The 27,510-nt window shown below is 43.0% G+C and overlaps 1 protein-coding gene across 2 annotated transcripts; it reads right to left on the bottom strand.

The window, feature by feature from the left end:
- Positions 1 to 488: 488 nt before the first annotated feature.
- Positions 489 to 27,270, bottom strand: FAM20B (FAM20B glycosaminoglycan xylosylkinase). 2 transcript variants are annotated; one of them, XM_054833616.1, is made up of 8 exons: positions 27,174 to 27,270; positions 18,905 to 19,435; positions 16,083 to 16,169; positions 13,494 to 13,603; positions 11,114 to 11,285; positions 8,219 to 8,410; positions 6,006 to 6,065; positions 489 to 4,230 (listed from the first exon to the last, which is right to left on the bottom strand). In XM_054833616.1, exons 2-8 carry the CDS (start codon positions 19,279 to 19,281, stop codon positions 3,999 to 4,001), a joined length of 1,230 nt encoding a protein of 409 aa, XP_054689591.1. In that variant the 5' UTR covers positions 19,282 to 19,435; positions 27,174 to 27,270; the 3' UTR covers positions 489 to 3,998. The 2 variants fall into 2 exon arrangements, with proteins under 2 accessions (XP_054689591.1, XP_054689593.1); XM_054833618.1 differs by lacking the exon at positions 27,174 to 27,270 and adding an exon at positions 26,503 to 26,710.
- Positions 27,271 to 27,510: the final 240 nt, after the last annotated feature.

Here is a 27,510-nt window from a genome sequence, read left to right as displayed (position 1 = left end):
AACAGATTTTGATGGCTGTTTACTTGCCCCGTCTCATAAAAGGGCTTCAATAAAAGCCTAGAAAAGCCAACCCTGGACACCTGCCAACGCTACATACGTCTCCTTCCAAGCCGTCACACGTCCCTTGCTCCCTGTAACAAAGCCAACCGATTGGGGGACAACCCAGGAATCAGCCTAGGTGCTTGGCAGACACCGGGCCACGGGACGCACCTTCAAAAGCTGTCTGAAGACCACTTAAAGCCAGGTGTGTTCTTCTTTTGTATCACTTTGGGACACTTCTTAAACACATCTTTCCTTACCAACAAGGCTCTTGCAAATAACCTGGGCATTTGACCCCATTCTTGAAAAACATGACCGGAATAAATGCCATTGATAACTACTAGTGAAGAAGTAACTGTGAAACGTCAGCCGCCAGACACTTCAAACATTCAAACCCACCACATGTTGGAACAAGAGAGTGAGACAGGGGAGAGAGAGAGAGAGACTTAAACAATCCATCAATGTTGCTTTATTAAAATCTTTATTCACACAATGTTGCTTTATGCGGAATCTGACCCCGGGGGATACAAGTAGAAAGTCATGATTGCATTCTGTTTTCTTATTAGCAATCTCCATTTGTGCAGCTGCTCCCAGGGGCAATCCTCTGACAGCTCCAAGAGGGGTGTCTGGTTCAAGCATCTTGCTCCAGCTGCCACAGCAAATAAATTACCTTCTTAATAAATTAGTATTTTTCAGTTGAAGTTTGTTTGGCAAGACACACTCCAGTTCATTAGCTGCTGGAAGAGGAGCCGACTTCAGTGTCTCCTCCAGCCCGACTGCTGACTTCGGAAGGAGGAGATAAATAGCAGATGGCTGATGATGCTCTCGTTTTAATTAGTTCTTGATTTCTGTGCTTCAAGCGCTCTGATATTACTAATATCCGCAACACAACCATTTTGTAACATCTGGAGCCAGCGAATTACAGTGTGCACAGTGAACAAGAATCAGAAGGTGTCATGAAAACCTCATCGACAGCGCATAGCACCTGCCTCACAAACAACGCTATTTTTCAGAGATTCAAGCAGACCCTGTTTGCATGGGGGTGCTGCTTCTGATTTCCTTTGCAATGGTTACAATTTAGATTTTCTCAGGGTTCTGTATTCAAGCAAAACAACAATCACTGCCAAAATGCCAGAGATTATCACAAGGCCAAACTCAGATCGTCCTGATTTTGGGTAAGAGAGGAATTTATTCTTCTTTCCTGCTGCAGAACACCAAGCTCCAGTGGTGTTTACAGTGACCAGAAGCATCAACATGACAAAAAAAGAAGAAAAAAAAGTAATCATTTCTTGCTTCCTCCTACTGATGATGCCAGACTTCATGCCCTTTGTTTACAATTAAGCCAATACAATGCTTTAAATCTTTGACATTCACACCAGGGGGGAAAACTTATCCCCAGGGTCCATCTGACAGCAAAAGCTTCAGCTTAGAGCCCCGTGAACAAGCAATACATAAGCCCTGAACACTAATTTAATTTCATAAAGACAGAATGACTTTTTTTTTTTTTACTCTGTTATTAAATCAAATTTAAATGATCCAGAGTGATCAAATATAAATCAAAACTTCAAATTTTGGTAGATCCTTCCCAAAATATTAAGTGCTCATGATTAAGCTCAAAGAGAACATAGTTTTCTACCACTACCACATGCTTCGCCATCTCCCCTTTGCGTAAATCATCTTCAATTTCCTGGGAAACAGTTTATGCCAAAATGCCTCAGCATGAATCTGTTCTGCTTTAGAATAAAAGCATTCCCTAACCACCTCGCTGTTGCCCACAGTACTTCCCAATGCTGTCTCGCTCAAGCACCAAGGTCTGCCTGCCAGCCAAGCCGGGCAGCGATCCCTGCGTGGCTCCTGCCCATGCTCACCGTCAGCTGAGCACACAAGGGAACAATCCACGCTGGTGGGTTACGCTCCCCAAAGGACCACGGCTTCTAAAGCATGTGTTAGATTATCAAGTACAGCAATAAACAGGCACTAGCTTAACACCAGTGTCCTAAAAGCTGGCTGTGCGTTACGGTCCTGACTAGTAACACCAATAACTAACTCTGCGTCCCATCCCAACTGTGGGGTGGGTCTGTGATGTGGCCAAGTCCAGAAGAGATCTAGAACATAAAATTCAATTTCAGGTAAACAGTTGCATTCTGCTTTCAAGATACTCTGCTCAGGCAATGATAAAAAACTTCAACAAAATAAAACTGCATTTTAAAAATAAACTCACTAACACCTCTTTGATCAGTATGGCTTCAGGTGCAAGAACAGGAAACAGCTCTTTATCTGCCTGCCACACTACTGCAGAGCTAGAAAGATTTTGACATCAAGAAAAAGGTCTTAAACTGACATTTTGCTGCTCTTGCTCACAAGTTCAATAATATATGATCACTTTGGGAAGTGGGGTCCTTCCTTACTTCTGAGGACCATACTGTCTGAACTGAAAATCGAAGCAAACCTGTTAAATTTGGAAATGCAATGACGAAGCTGCTTCCCTTCTAGAGACAGAGATTCAGACCTACCACAAGTGCGACAAGTTTTACAGCCACAAGCTCATAAGCAATGCAAGCTGACACAGTGCTGAAGGATGACAGGAGTAGGACAAGTGCTGCAAGTCTGCCCTGAAAAGCCAACTTACACCAACTGTCCCCTATCTATGGCGAAACCATGAGGAGCGAGCACTCCAGGATGATCGCTCCAGTCAGAACATCAGAGTGGGGGTTGCAGGAAGCAGCTGGGGAAGGCAGAAAACTTACTGGAAATGCTCACAGCTTCAGAGCTCACCCACAAGCCAGGCCAGGTAGACAGCGGGACTGAAAAACTACTAGTGTCCACCAAACAGCAGCAGTGAGCTGTGGTTACAACCTCGAGCAGCAGGAATCTCTCTCCACATGCCATGAGGAAGAAAGAGCACAACTCAGGGTTCTCTCCACTCTTCGGGGCCTTGCCATGGCTGTTGGTTGCTGGGGAAGTCCAGCAGTACACCTCTCTTTTGCCAGTGCAACGTGCCCAGATTCCCCAAATTAAACAGGGCATACAGTAAGCAGCATGACCTCGCTAAACAGAACCTGCTTCCAAGGACAGATGCTGTCCTCCTCCTCGGCTACAATACGATGAAAATGTGGTTAGTATGGACACAGAACTGCAAGGCTATTTCCTCTACTCAGACCTTGCCAGGTTCCTTATAAATGGAAAACAGTGACAGGACAAGTGGAAACTTACTTTAACCCCTTAATTACCAAGTGCTGTATAACCACCTTGTCCTCCCCTAAATCTCCATCCCTGTGGATAATTCTTGGATAGGACTTCAGCAAAAACACTGAAGCGTTATCACATATGAGGCAAACCCCATTCCCAGCCTTTTATCGAGGAAAAGACAAGTGAGCAGCAGAGGTCTCCTCTCCCACCCCTAATGGCATTCAGAAGAACATCCCACCCCCGGGGGGGTGGCACAACTCTTCAGTCTAATAATTATTTTATTCACCACTTCCTCTTTCTCTAAAGAAGCAGTAAAATGCCTAACCAGCTCACAGCTGATTATGTACAACCCTGAATCAGACAAAAAAACTCGCAAGAGTATATGTGGGGAAGAGAAGGGGAGAGGACCATATCGTTCATCTCCGTTTGTCCCCTCTAGATTCAGTCCACAAATTAGTGTCTGTATTCCACACGCTTCCACCAACACCAAGAGCCATTTTTATCCAGTGCAATGTCCACTGCCGGCAATGGACACACCACAACGGCCAAGATGCCATTATGGGTACTGAGCCATCCAAAACTCTGACTTCCCACCTCACTGCTGTCAGCCCAAGGTAAAAGCCAGCGTCACCTGTTTCTCCGGCTCGGAAGCTTTCCTGTTCATTTCAGTTCATCTTGGCCACAGCCTTTCCGAACTGATTGTGCTGTTTTTCTATCGCTTTTTTTGTTTGTTTTTTAAAAAAAGGAGTTTCATCTGTGTTCCACTACAATTACAAATGAGAGAGTGTCATCCTGTCTTCCACCAGCACAACATCTGGCCCAAACTGGTCTGTGCACTGCTTCACTGTAGCCAGAATGCTGAGAAGCCGCTGGTCTAGGGCATCCAGATGAGGGTCAGAAAGCACTGGTGAGATGGGGTCATGCGACATAGCAGTTTTTAAGGCAGACTTCAGTACTCCATTCTTCAGATAATTGAGTCTGTTCCAGGTAGAAACCCGGATGCTGTAAAAGAAACAAACACGTCATCGTACCACTGTCCTGCTGAAGTTCCATCAGCAATACCAAAGCCAACCTCTTGAGGGAGCCTGTTACATCATGATCTTATCTAAATAGAACGGAGTCTTACTACAAAAAAGGCTTTGGGATGGGAAGGTCCAGGTATAACTGCACTGCATTCATGCAATATCTAAGTAAAACTTGAAGACTGAAGGTGAAGAAGAAATAATCTAATGTGATGTAATTCTTATGTTATACAGGAATGTGTTCAAGTGCTAGCAAGGAAGTTCTTCAGTCCTGAGGCCTCCCACACACAGTTTGAAAAGGAAAGGAAAGGAAATTAACAGCCTGGCTGTTAATTCAAAACCAAGACTCATGTTACCTCAGGAAGAGCATCACTGACTAACAATTAATGAATGACAAAGGACACAACTCAGTCAACTGAACTTCCACAGAAAGTGAATGCAGCAGGGATCTTTCTGCTTCACTAGCCATTAAACTTGTTCACGTCAGTCCACCTGAACTGTCTTGTTCTGAGAAGTCTCTTGGGATTCTTCCCAAATTTTTCTGTTTCAGCACCACTGGTCTAAACTGTCTGCTTTTGATGGTTTCTAAAGAAACCAGCAATATAAGCAAGTGTTGTAACAAGCCTACGGTTAAAACAATTATGCGTATGAATTCTTACATGGCATTTGCCTGGTATCAGAAAGAAAGGATATCTGAAATGCAGGAAACTGCAAAGTCTCTTACATGGATGAATGTCTGTTCTGGTTGTATTTGGGAGAAGCTAGATGAGAAAGACTTCAAACGATGCTCATAAAACAGGAAATCAAAAATGCATTTAAAGTTAAGGTAGGAAAACTGAAGAATTTGAAAATAATTCACTTTAATTGTTCTCCATATGGATTCTGCAAGATTCTTGCAGAACGTAGGCCAGGTGTACTGTAGCACGCACAGAGCCCGGTTTAGTGCAAGCAGGGGGTGAGAGCTCAGGCTTTCTGCAAAGCACCCAGGTTTCACAGGCCCCAAGGAACTCAGGAGACAGAACCCTCCAAGGATGGGCTCAAGGAACTCTCAGCTAAATGCTTAATTTGGAAGGCTTAAAGGAGCTAATGTTATCTTGAAGTAGCAGAGGGAGGAAATGGATATATCAGTATTTTTCTTCCTGGTACTTTTATCTATTTGTTAATGAGAAGTAGCAATGGCCTGGTGAGAAAGCAGCCACAAAAACCAGAAATCAATAAGTCACAAGCCTCTAAAAATAAAAAGAGCCCAAACACAGCTCACAAGGCCAAAGTCGAAACAAAATCCTGCAAAAAACCTACAAAGTTCGCTTTGAAAGGAGTACCCTGAGCAGTGCTGCAGTCTTGTTCAGAAAGAACATTTGGAAATGAAGGTAGTTAGTTAACAGACACGTTGAGTCCTTAGCTTCTGTCAGGCAGAACTCAAACTGTGACGTGAACTTTTATTCAGCAGGAGCTGGATGCAGACAGCTGCAGATGCAAAGTACCTGTTATGCTAAGGATAGATTTGAATCAGCGACCTGGAGGCGAGACTACTTCCTACAGTCTACCATCTGATTTACTTCCTTAATAAAAATGTATTTCTCAGCTTAAGCAGTGACAATGCATCAAACAAACACAGTACCTCAAAAACATAAAGCACTATATACCCAAGTGAACATTTTCAGGTTGCCAGAAGGCTTCAAACTTAATTACATTGCAAACCTAAGGACAGCAATTACATAAGTAAAGTGAACAGCATCCCTGTGTTTCACTTACATGCAGCACTGATAAAGAGGAGCCAAGATGCTTCTTTCATCCAGGGCAGGGTTTCCAAAGCTGAAAAGCAAAATTAAATCCAAGTGAAGCAGTTGAACTCGTAATGTTGTTCTCAACATCAACAGATTTGTAAGGAATTCAAGAAAATCAATACTAGGCAATTTCATGCTCCAACAGATCAAATCATTTAAATGAAAATATAAATAGGCCATGACCAATTACAGATATAACTCTCAAAAGCATCAGCTAATGTATCAGGTAGACAGAAGCCGACACCAGCACACCTAGTTCTTTATCAGACCAAGGCACCTTAGAAATGAACTTCAGAGGAGTTTAGAAATTGAGCTCATCTTCCAAAGCAGGAGAAAGGAATAATTGGTATTCTGGACACAGAGCGGGAGCTTTGCCTGACACAGCTGTACAGGGAATGAACAGAACAGCAGCCACGTGCTGGTTTAGGTGGCCAAGCTTAGATCAACAGTTCGGCTAACAAGGTGATCAACTCTAACACGATCACACTTTCTCAGGGAGGCCTGCCAAAAGAATTTCATGGTATTTTGAGCTTCATCTAAACACATTTGTTTTGGTTTTTTTTAATAGTTTAACCCTCCTCATAATACTGTTTTCAACAAAGAACTTTCTCCTCAATAAAGATAACTTACTCTAGGAGTCTGGCATTACTCTGCTCAAATAATTCTGTTATTAGTAGCTTTAAAACTGGATTAGGCTCCCCAAGGAAGTGACCGTGGCACCAAGGAGCGTCTGGACAATGCTCTTAGTCATATGGTTTAGTTTTAGGTAGTCCTGTGAGGAGCAGGGAGTTGGACTCGATGATCCTTATGTGTCCCTTCCAACTTGAGATCTTCTATGATTCTACAAAAAAACTGTCCCCCTATCCCTTATCTCAAAGGAGCAGAAAGAACTTTACTTAAGCTTTCAAGACAACAATTTACTTCTGGGCTTGCCAAGCCCCATCGGAAATGTTTTCATAACGTTATAAGCACGTACCATAATGAAAGGTCTGACGTGACCTTCAACTACCATATTTACTTCCAGTGACTAATACATAACTTCCTCCTAGCACAATGCCAGAGCATTATAGAAAGACAATTTTTCCCAAATTCACCTAAAGCAGTCTGAAAGCAGCAATAATTAAGCAGTCCCAAGGTGGAATGCATCCTGCTGACATAACTGAAGGAGTGTTACTGAACAGCCTGGTGCTTAAAGACCAAATACGCAACTAAGCCACTACAGAGAAATGAGGAAGGAAGAGGAGAAAGGAAGGAAGGAATCCACTATATGAAAGGCAAATGGGGAAAGAAACGGTAACTCCAAGCCTTCCAAGGATCTGTCCATCCACAGAAAGGGAAACTCACTGCCACTGCAGGTGGTAATGCCCATCAGAAAAAAAACCTTGAGAGTCTCTGGACTAAAGCATGAGAAAGTGGAATAGGTTATCTCTGGTTTTAAGAAAAATTAAGAAAATTGTTATGATTTAAACAAGGTTGTATCTTGAACAGGATTTTTAACTTAAACTATACAGTCGACATACAAAAACTATAGCAGAGAAAGAACAATTCACATTTTAAACACGTATGCCTAGTAAAGTTTGGCCTCAAGAAGGACTTCTCATCAGTTCCTATCAGTTACTACACGCTTCATTTTTGTTTCAATAACAGTTAACGTCCACACTCAGGACATCATCATATTTTGCTCTCAGTATCAGTTCTATCTCCATTTTAACCTTGTAACGCCAGAGTAGACATATCCAGAAGGCAGGGAATGCCAAATTATTCAGAGGCATATTTTTTAAAAGATCTAATTTTACTATGGCACTCACTAATACTCACTGGTAAATAGTAAGTTTTTAATCTTCCATTAATTAAATAGGGAGAGGGCTTCTCTGGGGATAGGAGGAGAGACTTAAGTAACCTTTAAAAGTTGCTTGGGGAAAAAAGGTCATACTGTGCTAATTTGGGAGTTTCTACAGTTTAAGTAAGACTTTGCCCAAAGCAGTCATCATATCTAGAGCACAGAGTAAGGACGACAGCCTTTGAAGGACCCTAATATTCGGTGATTTCTGATAAGAAGGAAAGCACAAAAGCTATTAATGAAACAATTAATGAGAGAAAGAAAACAAAGAGATACAGAGCAGATAAGTGTGTGCCCTTGTGATCGCCACTCCTGGCCACCAGGACTTCCCTTACCCTCACCTTTTGGCATTATCCAGGAGGATGAGCATACTGGCTCCTTCATCATCCTGGAAACTCTCATAGTGATGCCTGTCAGCATTCCCAATCAAATAGTCAAAGATGGCGGTGTCAATGATATCAAGGAGACGAGGGCCCGAATCATATGGTGAAGTCTTCTTCACAGCATCGCAATAGCTTTCGTCATACTCCCACCTGCGGGCCAGCAAAAGAAACCAAATCAAATCTTCAAGGAACATTCCATGATTGCATACCATCGGTATTTATAGCTGCCCCTTGAGTCACTTATGAGTGCATAAAGAAAAGGTGAACGCAGCAATCAAGGCTAGACTCAAGAAGAGCGAGCTAGACAAAAATGTTTTATTAAAAGAGTAAATCCTGTATTAACACCCTAGCGTATGGAGCAAGCTATAGTTTCAGTGCAAGGCTACACATCATCTTCCTACAGAAAACAAGGTCAGAGTTTGCTTCCTCATGGCTCACAATTCGGCAGTGGTTGGGCTGCCTCATGACAAGATTACTGTCATGACTCGCCTCCCTTAACTTCCTAACTAAAGACTTCACGTACTGTGTCTATTTCTGTTGCCTTGACCTGCTCCCATCAGTCTTGCTTTCCAGCCATTCTCTTCATTTTTTCCCTTCTAATGCAAATAACCTCATCATGGTTACTAATGACCTCCTCTGTCCTGAGGAGAAGGGCCTCATATGTGTTCATTCTCCTTCACTCACAGTTATCTCTTTCCTCCCTAATTTCCTTTCAGAGTATCTCACCTCCGTCTCCACTGGCATGATTTCAAGCTTCCCTTTTCTCTCCTCTCCTTCTACGCATAACCTAGGCATGTACTTCTGGTTTTATAACGCCAATGTCATATCTCAATTCTCCAAAGCTAGGATTTAAAATTTTCTCATTTTCTTCTTTACAGTTTTCAACACTATTCAACACCACCAACAAAACAGCCAAATCTCTGGTGTATATCCTTTCCATCTGCCAAACTAAATGACAAGTACATCTATAACATCCTCCATGTAAGGACTGAAACAATCCTTCGCAAAATAGCAGTTAAGTTGGAAATGCCTTAAACCATCTGCGACTTGGAAACAGAAATGGAGGAAACACAAGCTGGAGAGACTTGCTGACATGCTCAAAATTGCAGAGAGTCATAAAAGCAGGGAAAGATCAGAATCCAACTATTAGAACTGCCACATACCCCACCTCGTCTTCTAGGAGCCCGGAGCCTCCAGTTACTCAAATCAGAGTGGCCAAAAATTTATCTTCTTAATGTTTTTGTCATTATGTCCAGACACTCCTCAAATGCTGTCTCTAGTTCCCTCTTTCTTTTGTATTAAGGTCCAACTCACATTTAACTTATAGCACAAATCCACAAGGCAAAAGTCTCAGAACATACTCCTCCTTGCATACATTTCTTTTATACTACATCCCTCTCTCCCTCAAGTGTTTCTCTTTCTCTCATTTTACTTTAGATCAGTACTTAATCTCCTTGCAACAATTTTTCAGATATACTATGCTGTCTTCTCATCTTCCACTCAGCCTTTCAAGACAGACCTTTCTCCGACATTTATTTCCGATCATTTATATTGTATTAGCATAGGACTTCGAAGGTCAGGGATTTTATCTATTACAGGTCCATTAAAGATTACGTACACTAATGTGACTATATGAATTATGTTCAAAAGGTCAACTCAGGACAGAGTAGAAACAGTTAGATGAGGAAAAAATTCCTACAGAGTTATTTTTCTGTGATTACCAGACACAGAAAAAGGAGAGTGTGACATATAGAACATTTAATTCTCCTGATGCTCTCAAAGTGAAAAGCACAACACGATGAGGTGCAAAACAACAGTACCATGCAATCTCATCTGAATGGGGCAAGAGGAAGTAAGTTTAAAATACAGCAAATATCAAAACAGCATAGGTATCAGGGTAAACGCCTGTGTAAGCAGGCAGTTTATGATGAAAAACTCTCTCTCTCAAAAAAGAAACACCTCCAAGAAATTCAGTCCCTTCATTACTGCAATTTACCATGTACTAAACACAAGTGGTTTGACCTGTTGGAAAGGAGATAACATCTGCTGCTCAAAAATCAAACTGTACGTTTAATACTCTAAAACAATTCAATGAAGCCTTTGGATGAGATTCTGAGAACAATCATGTCATGGGAAATCAAAGGCTATTTTAGATCAAGGACTAAAAATCTCTTTCTAATCACTTGTCCAGGACACAGATTTTGAAAAATTTACTAAGCTCAAAACCATTTGCTCTGGTCATGGCAAAACCATCTCCAACCCAAATACTCCGACATGTTCTACCTATTGTACAAGATTGCTAGACTCCACCTTTGTCCTCCTCTAAAAGCATTCTTCAGATGCTAAGCATGGTCACCAAATACTGATGGTATTCAAAGCAAAGAACTTTTCAGTGCCTACCTACTTAAGCTAAACCAGCTCTGCAACTCTTGAAAGAAACACAAGGACCATGAAATCAGGTCTGGCAGAAAATAGCATAATGCTACCATATTTTAGTGGGCCACGGAGAGGCACAGTGTCAAAAAAAGGCATAGTGGCACAAGAGAAGAGTCTTGGTTTGCCCAGAGCCAAGATTTTCAGAGCTTGGAGTGACTGCACGGTGGAGTTCTGTTCCAGGCAAGGAGTAGGAAAAGGACAGCACTAAGTCTTGTGGAAAACAATGAAGATTTCTTTCTTGCTTATTTCAATTTAAATCTCATCCTATACTTCTTGACTTCTACTGTCATATCAAGAAAGCTGTTGGCAAAGCTCAAGGTTCTGAGAGCATTTGCTCCTTAATTAGCCGCTGTATTGCAAGGGTTATTCCAGTACAAATTATCATGTATAAAGAATAACCCTATCATATTTTCATACCTGGCAAGTTTGCCTTCACGGTAAGTCCTGCCCCAAGGGTGCCGATGTTTCTGAAGAGGCCAGACATCTGGTAGCCACAGAGTCACTGACCCCTCCATGATGTCCCCGTCTGCACAAGCTGGTTCTGTTTCCCGACAATAGTAGCACTTCCCATAGAAGCAAGTGTTATTACCTTAAAAAAAAAAATAATGAAGAGGTATCAAGAGAGCAGAACTTAATCCAAGGGATGCCACCTGAAATTCAGGAGCATATTGTTGCAGCAGAGCCTTCCCTGCAATAGGATTTCACTGCACTTGACCTCATGCTTCCTATCTCTGAGAGGAGGCGGCTCAAAAGAGATTAAACAGGCATCTCTTAATTCAAAGCAACATTAAAGACTAATATTCAAACGAGAGAGTAATTATATTTTCTAATGTGTTTATCTCACAGGGTTAATACAACATTACATTATCAACAAGTTTTTGTGATCCTCTCCTCGTCCTTAGGACCTTCACTTTGCAACCCTAGCACTGCTTGTTTTTACATTTCGGGGTTCATGTGTCAGATTTCCCACTTCAAAAAGTTGACCAAAAAGAGACAAGTGAGAAAAAACTAAGCAGAACTCAAATTGGAGTCCTACAACCTGCCACGTCTCAGTTACTTGAGCTGACTCAGCAAGGGAAACACAAACAAGCTGCCATTCTTACATGACCTAGGAATGCAAATCTGTCAAATGTTGCACGAATGTCTTCTGATGGGAAAGGAACAATGAAACCCTGCAGGCTTTAGTCCGTTAAGGCCTACGTAGCCCATAGCATAATCTACATAGCCTAGATGAACATTTTTAGCTTAACCTTTTCTATTTCACCCTTCTAACCTGCCTTTGCTTGATCCTTGCCAAGTTAATTCCAGTTCCATACTCACGGATGTTCTTCCAAAACATTCTTCAACTACGTCTCCCTTCCTCGCGATTCCACTTATTTCCTGTCCTTTCTTCCTTTGGCTCTGCATCCAATATCCTCCCCAAATCAGGCCCAGCTCACCGAAAGACATGTTTTTTGCTTTTCATTCTTACACATCACAATCCCTTAGCCAGCTAGCACTCCTTTGCAGTCCTCCATCCAGACCTGGCTCTTGTGCTCCCACTACCTCCGTCAGACAACTTGAGGACATCAGAGAGATGAACATTAACAACACAGAGCTTGCAGCAGACCAGATCTCTTGTTTCTATGGAAAGCGCTGCAAGTCTCTCTTCCTATCCATGGCCTGCCGCAGGTCTAGCAAGAGACAGAATTCTTTGAGATTCTAGTTGCGACTCTAGCAAATCTGCGGTGAGCATGCATGAATTATCTTTTCTTCAAAACCTCAGAAACTTGGTCAAATTTGGGTTGACAAGAGATCACAACCTTCTCCCCAGATCCACCCATTTCTTTGGTTCATGCTTTGCAGAACAGGCGGTTTCAAGGAACCTAAGGAAATTCCGGCAATGAAAATTTCTGGAGCCATGCTTTTCAAGTCAGCATTTCTGCTAGAAAACTGCTTAGTTATCTTGGCTGAAATTAGAAAAAGTAAAGTCTGCCTGAAGCAGACACCCGATCTGAATGCAAAGAGTTTGGCAAGGCAGAGCTACTCTCATCTGTAAGTTACACCTTGTAACTGAAAGTATTAGGCAAACTTAGTAGGTGAGACTACCAACAGTGTTTGTAATGCAAATATACACAGGCACACATTTATCAGTTGTAATGAACAATCATCTCTAGCGTCTCCTTATTAGGAAAAAAAAAAAAAAAGAGTAATAATTGGATATTTTATGAAAGCCTGAAGGAGTTAAGACTGAAGCATAAGTCATTTGTTGGTGCTTAATGACCACCTGGTAGGAGTTCACATTCATAATTCCCATTAAGTGCCCTTCACAGCATTATTACTGTAAACAACATACGGGAGTTCTGACACATTTAGTTATGAATGCTCAGCAGACTCTGATGCAGCACAAACAACATCTAACACCAACTGATGCATCAGGTCTATAAATTATCCCAAATCGCCACTATGTTCGTGTTAAATACAATTCCATCTTTTTCCTTTCAGGTCTAATCACAGACTTTTCTTACCACCTCTGACAGCAGAGAGAAAATTCTTACTCAAAAAAATCCCATCTGTAACAGCAGCATGAGGGAACACTGAGAAGTTATAGAGGAAGAACTACTTGGGGAAAATCAAGTCCTCCTCCCCCGCCAAATGGGGTTATACAAGCGTTACGATCTCTCTTGGCACAGAAAGAGACTTACCAGCTTCCTGTTTCATGGTTAACTGTTCTATAACCGTGTCAGATTCCCACGGCTCTTTTTCCCATTAAACATGTTTTCTTTACGGGGCTGCACAATCCATGGAATTCACTTACCCACAGTCATGAAGGTACCCAGAAGCTGCTCTGTGGCAACCGGTTTGATCTCCGTACGTAGATTCACAAACCTGCCAACCACCAGTGGAGCTCGTCGGAAACCCAGAATTCTGATTTGGGGTGAAAAAACATGACATGAGAATTTGCAACATAGGCAGCAGTTCTAAATTAAAAGAAAACAAAACCACAGTGTCTGTGCCACTGTCTGAAATTGAGATGGCTGAGACCAAAGAATAAAGTTGGAACTCTGCAGAAACCTCCTCTCTTGTCCAAGGCAAAGTAAGGAAACTCATTTTTCTTAAGTGCTTGGATGTTAAACTTGCTCTATGGGCCATCAGTGACACTCCTTTATTAGAGCATTTGCAGCAGAGCAACACAGGATGCACCATGGTCCAACTGTCAGAAATCAGACCTCATACCAGAAATATCCATCATCTGTCTTCTGTACAGGCTGAAGCAGTAACCATATGGCCTTTGGGCTGGTCACCTGGAAAGATCATTTATAATTTGTGGGGATTACTATTTATTAAAATGTAATGTTTAAGCCCAATTCAATTATACTTGAAAGTAAACAATCTGGGAGTTATTTTGTTTGGCATGAGGGGGGGGAGAAGGGAAGAGAGAATGGGAGAACAAAACTGAATGCCTGAAGTGTCTGGAAAAAAAAAAAAAAAAGAAAAGAGGTGGAAAAAATAATCATAAAACTTGCAGTCACAAGATCCAGGTTCCACTCCCATGTCTGCCACAGTCTTTGCTCTGAGACCACAAATGACTTGGGTATTTCTAATGGAATTTTAAAAGTGCTTAAAGGAGGAGTACAAACATCAGTACAACGTCAGCCTCAACTCTCTTAATGTACTTTCGATACCCTTTTGGTAGTCTTTGCATCTCAGAAAAAGAGACTGAAAAGGGACTGTCCGTTCTGAAAAAGGGACAATCTATATTCCACAGAGATGCTGGGAGAGTCACTCTAACAGCTGCAAACTATTTTTTTAGATATCAGAGGAAGTCCTCTTCCATAAATATAAGATACCTCTAAGAAAGGGCAACGCAAAATGTCTCCCTGAACAAACCATGTATGCATGAAGACAAAATTCATAGCCAACACAGAGTTATTCACAGCTTAAGAAAATACAGGTGTTCCAAGTAAATATGATCTGGAAAAACCTGTCCCTATATTTTCAGACCCACAGCTGAAAGGCCAGTATTCTGGCTAGCACAGCCTCCCCATTACTGGTAAACATACAGTATTTTTCAGGTCCTTCTTGAAACAATAGCATCCTCAGACAAAATATGTAACCGTCACCATTCAAAACAAAGGTACACACTAAAATTACATTGGCAGGTAGCCTCTGCTAGGTATTCTTGACGAATATAGAGGTGTATAACCCACAAGAGAGGAGAAAGGCCAGAGGAACAAGCACCAAAACACAGCCAAAGAGAAAGCAAGGAAGGGATAAGAACGAGGGGTTTGGACACTGGAACGAGGCTTTTGAATTGTTGCTTTACCATGCCTAATCATTGCTTTTTCAGGGAAACACAAGTCCGTGTTTTTCTTGAAATCACAAACGGACAACAGACATGTGGCTACTTTTTTTTTTTTTTTTTGGTCTTAAAATACTCTGATTTTGGTCCCCTACCTAAAGATTGCATCAACAGTGATGGGTATTACACCATTACTTTTACACAACTAGAATTACTGCTTTCTATTATCTGTGCAATGAGTTCCACAGGTGAATTAGGACTAACATGTCTTTTACCACCTATGAATTCAGTCACAGTGACGAGCCTTTTATTTATGTACTAGGAAAGGAAGACTAAAACCTCGGTTTAAGTTCAATCATTCGAATCTTCATTATATTTGTCCCTCCTTATTTTCTTCCCCAAGATTTTAAGTCTCTTCATATAAGAATTTTTCACAGCTTTACTTATCTTCAGAAATCTTCTCCAAAGTGACAATATAGTCATCTTATAATGAGGAGACCAAGACCGCGCTCATTTATTCTCAATGAAACTGCACCTCAAACTCCTATTTTGTAACCATCAATGTTTAGGGTTTGGTAATTTCTGCCCTATTCTTTGTATGTCCCATAACGTTGATTTTTTTTCCTCCAGCTCAGGTCCACAAACCCACCTGGATACCCTTGAATACAATTAATATATGAATAGCCATTTTTCATCTAGGATGCACTGATTCATGCTTAGTCTAGACTAAATTCTTAATCTAGACATTAGACTTAACTTTTTAGCATACTGGACGTTAACTTAGCACATACATTCAGCATTCCAGACTCTTCCACAGAATTTAGCTGAGCTCTTTCTTTCATATAATATGAAATATCAGTGGTTTCAGTGCTCATGCTCCTTTTCAAGTTCTTCACAAAAATCTTAAATGTTAGATTCTTGCACAGATCTTTGAAACGAAGTTTCACAAAAAAAGCTAATTTTTATTTTGGCTTCAATGTGGTACATTGGCAGGTTAGAAATAGCTCACACCTGAGGTGTATTCTTCAAGGGACTCCTTCTTCCCCAACTCTGAAAAAGCATTCACCAGAGACAATAAAACCAGGTAACCCAATAGTTCCATACCTATCCAAGTGAAAGGCTGCCACTTCTGCGTTGTGTCTGTCATAGCCAGCGTACGGTTCTCCTTCCACGACATAATCCCTGGCATATCTGTAATCCAAATAAGTCAAATAAAGCGATTCATGCAGGATTCCCATCAACTCTGCTGTTCAGAGTAACAAGTGCAATAACAGTGCTAAGTTAAACGCACTCTGGGTCACTTTCAAAATGATTGCCCATGGGAGAGGGAAAAATTATTAATGAGATTAAAGAGTGTAGACTGTTGAAGTAGTAAATAAGGAGGAAAGGTCAGTAATTACAGTGGTCTCAAAAGCTTGGGAAGCGGTGTCCATTCAAATTAATGAGTTTTAATTCAATCATATGCCAAGTCACATCTAAGAACAAAGAGCACAGACCCAGCTACAGAACAGGGCACTATTTATACTGGAAAGCAGCAACTCCACAAACGATTTGGGGGTTAGAATGGATTGTAGATTAACGTGCAAATACAATCTGATATTGTGGAAGAAATGCCAAATGCAATCTTTAGTAGCTACAAGATCAGCAAGCATGAACTCGAGGACAATACTGGATATAAAAAGACTCTTTATTCTGGTGGAGAAAAGATGCAATGAACAGCAAGAAATAGAAATTAGACACTCATTACAACAACAATGGAATATTTTGGTGAAGTGTTGGGATTCTTTTTCTTTTTTAATAGATGTTACTTAAACAGTCAAGGCAAACACAAATTTCCAAGATTCATGACATTTGAATCAGGTCTAGATACTGCTCAAGAAGCATGCTTCAGATGAGTATAAAATACCACAATCAATAGCGAGCAAATGGGTGAAATGCAATACATTTCCAAATAAAGTAAGGCCAAATTAGATTATCTATTTTGTCATTTCCATCTGTGTATTGAATTGTGTAAACTAGATTATTTCCAACAGATTCAGAGTTCAAGCAGTAGCAGCAGCAGTGTAAGAGAAGCCACAGTGCTCTGCTTTGATACTCTACTCAGAGAAGATCTGGAGCAAGGCGACAGTCCGTTGCATCAGTCTGAGCAAATGTTTTAGCTCTTCTGCAAGGCATCTCAGAAGAGAATTAACCAGTGCAGGATGGCATGGAGGTTTTGGGAGGAGGATTTGACAGATTCCTGCCAAACTGGAACTTACTCCAAACAAGCATCTCATTTCACATATACCACTGACAAGCGATGGTAGCAGCTATTAATCATTAGTAACTTAGGCTGGGTTTCAAGTGATTTTGAAATGAGGCAGCTAACCCTCAGAACATCTCCTTGAATTCAGATCTTTATATATATACACTACAGCAGGCTTTTGAAAACATGGTCACGTTTTAAAAGCTGCAGAGCTAAAACTTATTGGTAAAACACAACCAACTTCTTGCTTCCACGCACAGTAGGAATCTAGTCCTTTCTAGAGCAAAGGTGGCAAATCAAGAGAACTCATTCTCCCCCAACCACTAAGTTTTCTGGAAATGGTTTTTAGTAGTAACTCTCACAAACTTTTCAGGTCAAAAGCTAGTTAAAGAGATTATCTTGCAATGACAGAACAAGACTCTACCTACAAGCCTCACTATTTGGAAGTCACAAACAGAACATGGGTCTACCAGCATGGCTAGGGCCATACCATCTAGCACTCCTACATACTTTCCCAGCTGCACGTGTCCTTGATGGAAGCATAGTCACTGTGCTAGCCTGCACAGACATTCCATTATGGGAATGTAATTTAATGCTTGGTGAAATGCTTTACAGCACTCACATATACAGAAAGCAATACAGAAACACCATGTCTTGTTACTGCATTTATTGGATGAGCCATCTGTCGTACCACCAAGACTTCTGTGTGAAAGGTTCACACCATTTAAACACAGCCTAGCCCCAGAATGAAGCTCTAGCCAGACCAGTAATTAACCATACAGAAACAGCCCTGCAAATTCAAGAAGTGGAGGGCAGATTTCTTCCTCATTCTCTTATCATCCATTAACATGACAGAAGGACTTCATGCTTGCTCAACTCAATATCCTTTGCAGAGAGATGTACTCATTCTGCGATGACAACACTTAACATTTGCAGTGTACTCCCATAAAACACACCTGCCTTACTTTTTTTACATTTTTCTTTCTTCTCCTTTTCCCTGAAGGCAAACAGTTCAAAAAGCTTTACAGACATCCACAAGACTCCATAAATGTTCAATCCTGTCCAATTTCCCTGTGGATCACCGTAAACAGAGGCCATACCAAGGAAGTATCACTACTCATCCATTCTCACATTACTCCTCCAATATTCACTACTGGCAGACAGGAAACTCTGAGGCTTTCACTCTGACCTGCCAAGCCATTTTTACAATCTTCATGCAGCTACACCAGACACCCAGATTTACTTTTAAGACCACTGTCGACTTTCACTCCTTCCCTGTTGTTGAACTGCATTCTCTCATGGCAGTTTGATGTGACCCTTACTCAGAAAAGAGTAGGCAGACTTGTCTCTGCACTGCCAGAACCTGCCCTGCCACGATCAGGAAGATATTGCTTAGAAACATCAGGTTTAACTAACATTCCCTCAGGACTGAACACAGCGATTATTCTTTTAACCTAAAGACAGGCTGCTTCGAGCATCAAAGCTACACAGCCTGAGACAGCTGGTGCAGCAACCTGATGTTACTAGAGCATCAGCACGGCTCTACACTGTTTCACAAATAAGAGAATGGCCTTTCCATTTACATATAGATTTGTAACTTAAAGATTAATGCAACAACATGGAGATTAAAAAAGTAATACATAAAGCAGCTATTAATTCAGTCCTTGAAGGCAATATTTACCTCTTGGGTTTGAAGACAACCTTCTGTCCTCCTTCAAGTATTAGCAAAGCTTTCAGTTGGGTCCCTTTGTATCCCACATCAGCTTTTATTATTTTCTTGGTTGTCATGGCATGCATAACAGCCCCTAGCTCGGGCGTCTCCTCGGGATACACCTCCCGGGGCACCACCCATTGGGCTGCAATTTCCCAAGGGGACTGCAACGTATGGTCAAGTCGGGGGTCCAGTTCTACATGGAGGCTTGCCATCATACGGTGAAAGGCGCGTTGGTCCTCCCGGTTGGCAGCTGAGGTGTCCAAGTTGTCAATGAGGAAAACTTTAGTGAAAATGAAGATGACAAGGAGGATGGCCAACAGCACAACTCGCTGCTTCAGCTTCATGGTGACCTTCAACCCTTCTCCCCTGACCTTTTCTTCCAAGCGTTACAGGAAGTCTATTGGAGATCAGGGTGAGGAAGGGGATGTTAGTTAATGAATCTCATTCATAACTTGCATTGTGAAAGAGGTATCACCACTGAAGCATCTTCTTGTACCCCTAAAAATAAACAAAACACAAACTTACAAAATTGCATTCCTACAGATCCCACCAAACTCAACATCAAGTTTACACCTGGAATGTAAGTCTGCATTTATGTACACTTGTATCCTAAAGCCCAAACACTTCTGTTAAAACCCATGGGGTTTGCTGTCTTCCTGTAGCTTTTCAGTGATCTGCCCAAAAGGGGAAATTGCCTGATAGCATCTACACAGCTGAAATCATAACAGCTGCAACTACCATAGGCAAGACTTTTGCAGAGAACTGTAGTTTAAGTTGATGGCTCCAATTTCACAAACACTCTTCCATTAGCAAGAGAACCCATGACCTCTGGTTTCCTCAAGATTCATCCCTCAAGACAAAGCTCCCAGGTAGATTTTCTGACATCTGACAACCGGTGAGAACAGCTGTACAGCCTAGTTTCCTGAAGGTACAAGACATAAGAACAGAATAGACTTCATTTGTTTATTGCCTCTCATTTGCTGTCACTATAATTTATGCATCTTTTTTCCCATTCTTTAAAAAAAAAAAAAAAAAGAAAAAAGGGGGACATCTTTGCTTCCTTGTGGTTAACTATATACCTTGTGCAGTCAACTGTAAAACCAATAACCACAAAAAATATACAAAATATCTGTAATCTCAACACCAAACTAACAAAGAAAAAAACCCCAAACACTAATACTGCCTCTTCTCAGAAACCTCACCTACAACACAGTTAAAGCCTCATCTGTGTTTCTATATTTACAGTAGGCTGCAAAGACATGTCTTACCCCTCAACAAGACTTTGAAAACCACAAATGGCACCCTGAGCTGTTGTAGGACTAATATAGAAAAGCCTTACTAATATAGAAAAGCCTTCTCATGCGATTTAACAATAAGTGTACAAACCAGTCATTATTAATCATGTCACCAGAAAAACAAGCTGCACGGGCTAAGTTAATTTACCAGCAGCAACCGAAGGACAGCCAGACCGTGACTTGCTGGCCACATAATCACAGCCATCTTCAGCATCTGTGTGATACTGTGCCCTACGTGCAAAGGTCACGGAGGGTTACGATGGTTCTGAGGGGCCTCAGCACATTGCTGAGGTACATCTCCATCACAGATTAAGGCTGTGGCAAACAGTACGTGACACATCCTTTGAGCAAGTCACCAGCACAGAATTAGGTTTGGCACAGTGTAAGAGTACTACTATAAAAACACATGCAAGCCAAAGAATGACTCCACAGCACCTTAAATAAATTTACATTAGGCCTATAGGAGACCCACCCTACCTCCCAGCTACGTGGTTCTCCCACCTTCCTGTGCCTCAGCGTTAGCATTCATACAACCCAGCTGCAAGGTAGTTCAAGGATCCAGGTTTCCAACCCACCCAAACATTAACCACATTCTTTGGTTTGTGTGTGAACCACCTACTACTGCTAGTTTTTGAGCCACTACTGGTGCAAGTCAGAGAAACGAGGGAGGGCGGCACAGCAGCTCCAATAGTGGGAGATGACCCATGGAGTTCCTACAAAGCCTACCTATCTACAGAAGGGGCACCTTCCCCTGAATCTGGTTTCCAATGTAGTTTCACAAGCACCTGAGGAAGGCACACCACGAGGCCAAGAACAAGCGTTTCTCTTGGCAGCAGTGCTAGTGATTATACCTGCAGGTAAAACTATGGCCCAGGCCAGCCCGACAAAGGACCAGCAGCTGAACCACTTAGAAATCACAAGGAAATTCCGTAACAAACTGTCAGATCTTCCTATTTTCAAAAATCGCTCTTTTCAGCACAGCTACCAAGCTGAGCACCACTCAACTTACAGGCGACATGCTCCGACGATGCAGAAGCAAGGCTTTTAGCCCAGTTTACCATCTGAATTATTTTGCTGTCATTGTCCCGCCTTAGGTGACAGCTCGGTTCAGTTTGGCCCTTCCCAAGTTACACATTTTGCCTCTTAAATACTTCCTATAAAACCTGTCTGCCAAAGCAGGAAAGAAAGTGAAAGTCTCCCAATGACAATGAGTTAAAACTGAAGTGTGAACAAGTGGTTTAATGTTAACAGCAACCACTAAAAACCCCACAAAGGGTTGAAGGTAGGGTCTCAGTGACGATTCAAACTACTACTATGGTCCCCTGTTAACTATGTAATGCTGATTTTAATCTACTGGAAAATAAGTGCTTGTAGTAATAGTGAAAGACAACAAGCCACACGTTTATATAGAAATTAAAACAAATTATTGTTCACCTCAGTTCTGTTTAGGCAGCTTGTATTTCTCCAAGCAGCGTGTCAATCTGCATATTACACACTGCAAGCACAAGAATGAGAAGCACAGACAAGGAAGATGCACCTGACCTGAAAGCCCTTGTTCTTGCAAATACAGACTCACCCAGGAGGAGAGCCCTAAATAATAACATTATTCTTAAATCTAAGAAAGCAAGTAAAGCAGATCAGGCAGTAACTGTACCCGTTCATTGTAATTTCGTAATTTCACTTCTTTAAAACTAGTCACTCTAAATCATTTTGAACATTGCTGTTATCAAGATCTCCTTTCATTCATTTTTAAAATCCATTAGAGATTTTAAGAAGTTACAGAGAAGAACACAGGTCATTTCAGAACAGTTACTCCTAGTTATGAGATATGTATACATGTACACATATATTTTAAGAAAGCCTCGCAGCCCCGTGATGGCCAATTAAAGCACTGGACAGAAATGTTTCATACCTTTGGAGCCCACACTGGACACTCACTGTTCTAGATTTATTTTCAGGAATGCTGAGTTTCTCCAGGTATGCTTCTTGGGGCTGAGGAGGAGAATATAACTAGAGCCACCACTTAAATTTACTTAGTTTATCTTTTGTGACAGCTTTGAAACCAATTTTGGCTGAAAACCTCCACCTATGTAGATAGAATTTACCAAAAAATGTTTGCTATAAGACATTTCAGCAATTTCCTTAACTGAACAACCAATCCTCACCAAACATTTCTCCTGAAGTTATACAATTACTCCTGACACCCCAACCAAACCCCTACCCTGATTTTGCTCTCTGTAGCTTTAAGCAGGTGAGTTGGCTCTGACTTTTTACTGACATCTGCCAAAATGAGTCATCCGCTGCTTTTCTCCAACAAACAACAAAACACCCCTGAGGTTGCTATGCAATTGATTCCACCCGCTAGCTGCAGAGCCCGTACGTTACTCCTTGGGTGCCAACATTATGCTCCTCATTGTACAAGCCAATAAAAATGAATCCCTTCGTGAAGATGTTTAACACGGAGAGCAAGAACTTAAGCTTTGTTGTTTTAAATTGAAGATGGCAAGAGTGACAGTGCCGAGGTGGTGTAAGAAAACATTTACACTGTTTTGGAAGAAAGCAATTTGAAGAAAAGGACATGTCTTTGGAAAAAGGTTTGGATTGGAAAAGAAGATTATGAAAGCTCAGGAAGCGTGAAGCTGGTCCTGGAATGAGGACAGAGATGGGAAAGGTGGCCACAGAAACACATGAAATAAGAAGAAAACCCCAATATTTTAAAAAGGGAAAAATAGGGTGAGCTGTGAGCAGAACTCTCTGGGACGAAGGGCAAAAGGCTCCAGGACAATGACAGAAGTAAACCCAGGGATAAGCTCAGGAGGAGACCCGGAAAGGAACTAGCTCCAGAAACTGGCAGGGTTGAGAGGGTAAGGCAAGGGTCTTCACGCTTGACAAAATGGGGCAAAGGAACAGAGTAACCACTTACTTCTACATAAGAGACGTAGGAATGCGGGATGCACAAAATGATAGTAGATGCTCTTTGAACCAGAAGGCATCAGAGAAGGAAAAACCCAAATAAAGTTTTCAGAAGTCAAGTACCTTTTACATGTCTGATCAGAGCTAACAATGAGAGTAATCCCTGTGTACCTACAGTCCCGGAACAACACACATTCCCTCCTGCTGTTGGGCAGCAGCTGCTGATCTCTTATCAAGGCCAGGAAACTCTAGAAGTGGCTTCTTTTTTCTTTTCTTTTTTTCCTGAGCTTCTGCTCAGCATTATCTCCAGCTACCATTACTAAACAGAAGACATAATCCAAAGAGTTTTGTTGCTTTACCACCCAAACTCCATCTCCATCTTAGAAAGTACAGAAAACCTTATCTCCCTGTCTACCATTTTCCCATACTCCTGATGAACCTGGAAAAGAAAATAGTCAGAAATAAACAACCATACCAGCTTTTTAATAGTGTAGTCAACCGGCAGGTTTGCATAAGAAATGCTTCTTGGTTTTCACTACCTCTTTGGGATATTTCCTGATCAATTTTCTCTCTCGTTACAACCAGCAAGTAACAAGTCTTCCAAATCAATATCCAAATAACAGCGTCTTCTAAAAATCACAGCAAGGTCACACTGCACACAAAGGCCTAAACTAAAGCATGCCCACTGGCATTAAATAACAACATCATACCACTTTAGTCCCAGTCTGAAAAGCAGCATGAAACTTGCCCACTACAAACATAGCTACTGTAAGCAGCCTACAAAATTAGCAGAGGATCATATACCAGAAAATGATTTTTATTAGAGTCACAAGATCAACACCATGTCACATATCAATCTTATTTTTGTATCGGAAAGCAAGAAAGCTACTGTCTCAAGAATACTTGCATACAATATGCAAGGATTTTGTTATGCTCCAAATGACAGATAAGGTCTGAGGGCAGGCAAAGGTTTGGTCTGCCAGCACAAGGACACAAAAAAATCATAGCTTAAACAGATGTCGATCTGACAGAAATATGAATAAGTATGCTCTACCTCCTGTTTAAATGCACATTTTCTCTTCCTAAATACTCTATGCTTTTTGGGCTCTCCTATGAAAAGGTCTTTAAAAGTTCTCCAGCAAATCCTGGGAAATGCCTTGAAGAAACTGTGTACACAGTAGCGACATTTTCCTCTTCCCAAAACGTACTTCAGTATCACCAGATCAATCTTTCTTCCTATCCACCCCTCTCTGGCCAACTCCTCGGTAGCTCACGCTTTCCCTCTCTGCATAAGCCTTGTTATTTCAGTTTTCACAGGCAGGCTCCCACAGATCTTTGCTTAGATTTTTCAGACTCATTCTGTCACTTCCACTCTCTGTATGCTGCCTGGTTTGCGTACAAGTTTGGTAATCCAGTGCACAAGGCTTCACAGATATTTACTTGCCTGCTATTTCTCCATCTCTTTTTCTGTTTTACCTATAGGCAAAATCCTTGCACCAGTCTATGCTCAAACTTTCCTTTGCACATGCACAACTTTATCCCTAGTCAAGAGCTACAGAGCAGATAAAGTATGAAAGATCACAAGCATTTTAACAGCTGCATTATCCACGCCTGCAACTGCAAAAGTCAGTAACTGCCTGATATATTCTCACACCATTTCTATGAGAAATGAAATAACTGCATTCATCCGTCTGTCCACCCTGCCCCATTATATTCCTCAGTAACTTTAGAATCTGTTACCCACGATTCTAGCAAATTTGTCAGAGGAATGCTTCCGTGAGCTTTACAAAGACAACTGGCCAGATAGAGGATAGAAGCCTCAAGAAGCCAAGGACAACTCGGTATATACCTTCCCGGTCCCCAGGAAACCAGGCTTCCCTAATTCTCCTCACGGAACAACTTTCCTTCAAGCATGGTTTCCTATGGAAACAAAGTTTATATAATCACACTTTTCACCGGTAAGCTTTTGGATCCATTGGCTAATTTCAAATGCATCTGAGAGAACAGTACATGTTTTGAAGGCAGAGTTTATGTGTTTACTGGGAATTGGCAGCTGGGGAGTGCTGAGGGAAAGGCTGTAGCGTTAGCTCAACAGTTGTCTGTTCGCCTTGGCCATCTGGGCAACCAGTGTGCGCACAGCTGGTACGCAGAGGGAGCTGGAAACACTGCATGAGAAGGAAGGAATTGAAAGGACTGTAAAGCAGAACGGTATGGGACACGGGCAGGAGCCAAGAGTACCGAAACAGAAAATGCTGGGACCTGGTCAGAAAACACATCAGTTTCACTACTAAGGGAAGAACTCCCCCATCCCAGTTACTGAAGTTCTACCTGACCGTTGTGGGTGGGCAGATACACAACAGTAACACGAGCTGGAAATGTTCTAGGGAGCCTTGCTCAACTTGGAAGTGAAGCCAAAGCAGTGAGAAAATCCTGTAGCTTGCTTTCTCAACTTGATGGTCTTACGTTTATTCAGTTTGCACCTAAGACGGGCACCAAAAATTTAACCAGGGTCCATATACCTGTCTGACATTTAGCAGCAGTAAGCCTGACTCCGCCATAAAATAGGGCCAATCAATTTTCCCCACTCCCAAGAAGACAGGCAGCGGACAATAAGCCAAAGAACAAAAGATTTTGGTATCAGAATTGAGTCGCCAACTTTGTTAATATGCGACAAAATAAAATCCACCTCACCCTCCTGAGAGTTTGTACTGCAAATGGAGACAAATCTTGTTGCAACTATGTAGGTCAGACTTAAGGACGTCAGGGGTGCACGAAGTCATTTTCAAATTAAATAAGACCACAATGCTAATGCCCTGTGCTGTAATAAGTACCAGGTGGATCTATTCACATGGAATTCACTGCAAGACGAGAATCTGCATTTTACAGTTTTCTCTGTTTGCTCAAACCCTAAAGCACATATGTACATTGCAGGACCAGGGCCTCAGCTAGCATAAACCAAAACAGCTGCACTGCCTATACACATCTGTATCCAGAAAGGATCTAAAGACAGATGTCCTTTAAAAACAGCAAAACCCACGGCTTTGACAACTACAATCAGCATTTCTGCTCAACAATACACATTTTATTTTTCGCAACTGGCCAATGACCGTAGCCAAGCTGCAAGTGGTGCTCTGTGAGCTAGTCCACTGTGCAGACGGCTATTCACAAGCGTGAGTACACCGTTAGAAAGGCAGCAGGCTTCACAGCTGTGCAGGGTTCTTTTCCCATCTGAAAACAAGGATCCAGAAAAGGAAGGAAACATAAGAGCGCAGATAAACATTCACATCTGCTATAGCCACGTCCATGAAGTCCTTAACTGACCACGGATGAAAGCAGGAGGTATTTCGGGAACCTGACCTTCCGCACACGAAAACCGTGGAGGTATTTCCAGTGAGGCGGCTCTGCTCAGGCCGAACACGACCTACGTGCCGGAGGACCCAGCCGTGCGGATTGCAGCGCCGACCGGAGAGACCCGCGGCACCGCAGGGCGGAGTGGCGCGGCCCCACCTGCGGGAGCCCTCCGGGGGCGCAGCCCGCCCCCGCCGCCTCCTCCTCCCGCGGGGCAGCTCAGCGGCAGGCCCGCCGCTCCGCGTACCGCCCCCCCCCCCCCCCCCCGCCGCCCCGCGGCAGGCCCGGGCCCGGCGGAACAGCTGCACACCTGCGCGAGCGCACCGCGCCCCTGGCCAACAGCCGTAACGGTTCTAACGGCTCCTCCCTCCCTCTCCGCGGGGCTCCACAGCCGGCACCCAGCCCCGCAGATACCCCACACCCCCGCCGGCAACCCCGGCGAGCGGGCCCGGCCCCGCACAGCCCCTGCCCCCCGGAGGAAGGCGGCGGGGCCGTCTCCTCTCCCTCCCCGGCCGGTGCCCCGGGCAGAACGAGGCGGCAGGGGCGTGCCCGTCCTCAGGTGCCGCCGCCCCGCCGAGCCACGCAGGCAGGCGCGGGAGCGGCCTCCCCCATCCCCCGCCGACGCCGCGGAGCGCCCCGCGGCCCACGCCGGCCCGTCCCCCGCATCGCTCCGCACTCACCCCGCCCGGTGCCCGCGCTCCATGTCCCCAGCCGGCGCCGCCGCCAGCCCCCGCCAGCTCCCCAACATGGTGCCGCCCGGCACCCTGCCCCCACCCCGCAGCCAATGGGCGGCCGCCCCGCCTGCCCCGCTCCACTCGCCGCCCGCCTGCTGACCAATGAGACGACCGCCCTTCCCTCTCCAACGGGACGCAGCGCGCCTTCCCATAGGCCGACTCCTAGCGCCCTCGGCCTCTCGCCTCCAATAGGAGCGGCAGAGGGAGCGCCACCTCCGGCCGGCCAATGGGGTGGGAGCGGGGATTAACCCCGTGCTGCCCGGCGGGGAGCAGGAGCCGCCGC

Source organism: Grus americana, chromosome 8 (assembly GCF_028858705.1).
Source record: "Grus americana isolate bGruAme1 chromosome 8, bGruAme1.mat, whole genome shotgun sequence".
Classification (NCBI taxonomy): Eukaryota; Metazoa; Chordata; class Aves; order Gruiformes; family Gruidae; genus Grus; species Grus americana.
The sequence above is the reverse complement of the archived record's forward strand: the minus strand, read 5'-3'. Positions and strand labels throughout refer to the sequence as shown.

Excerpts from the sequence above, each read along its gene's own strand:
- FAM20B (XM_054833616.1), bottom strand. The coding sequence starts at position 19,281 with ATGAAGCTGAAGCAGCGAGTTGTGCTGTTGGCCATCCTCCTTGTCATC. Across the intron at positions 13,604-16,082 it reads GCAGCCTTTCACTTGGATAG|AATTCTGGGTTTCCGACGAG; the intron begins GTATGGAACTAT and ends ACCCCAAATCAG. Across the intron at positions 8,411-11,113 it reads CGTGAAGGCAAACTTGCCAG|GTGGGAGTATGACGAAAGCT; the intron begins GTATGAAAATAT and ends GCTGGCCCGCAG.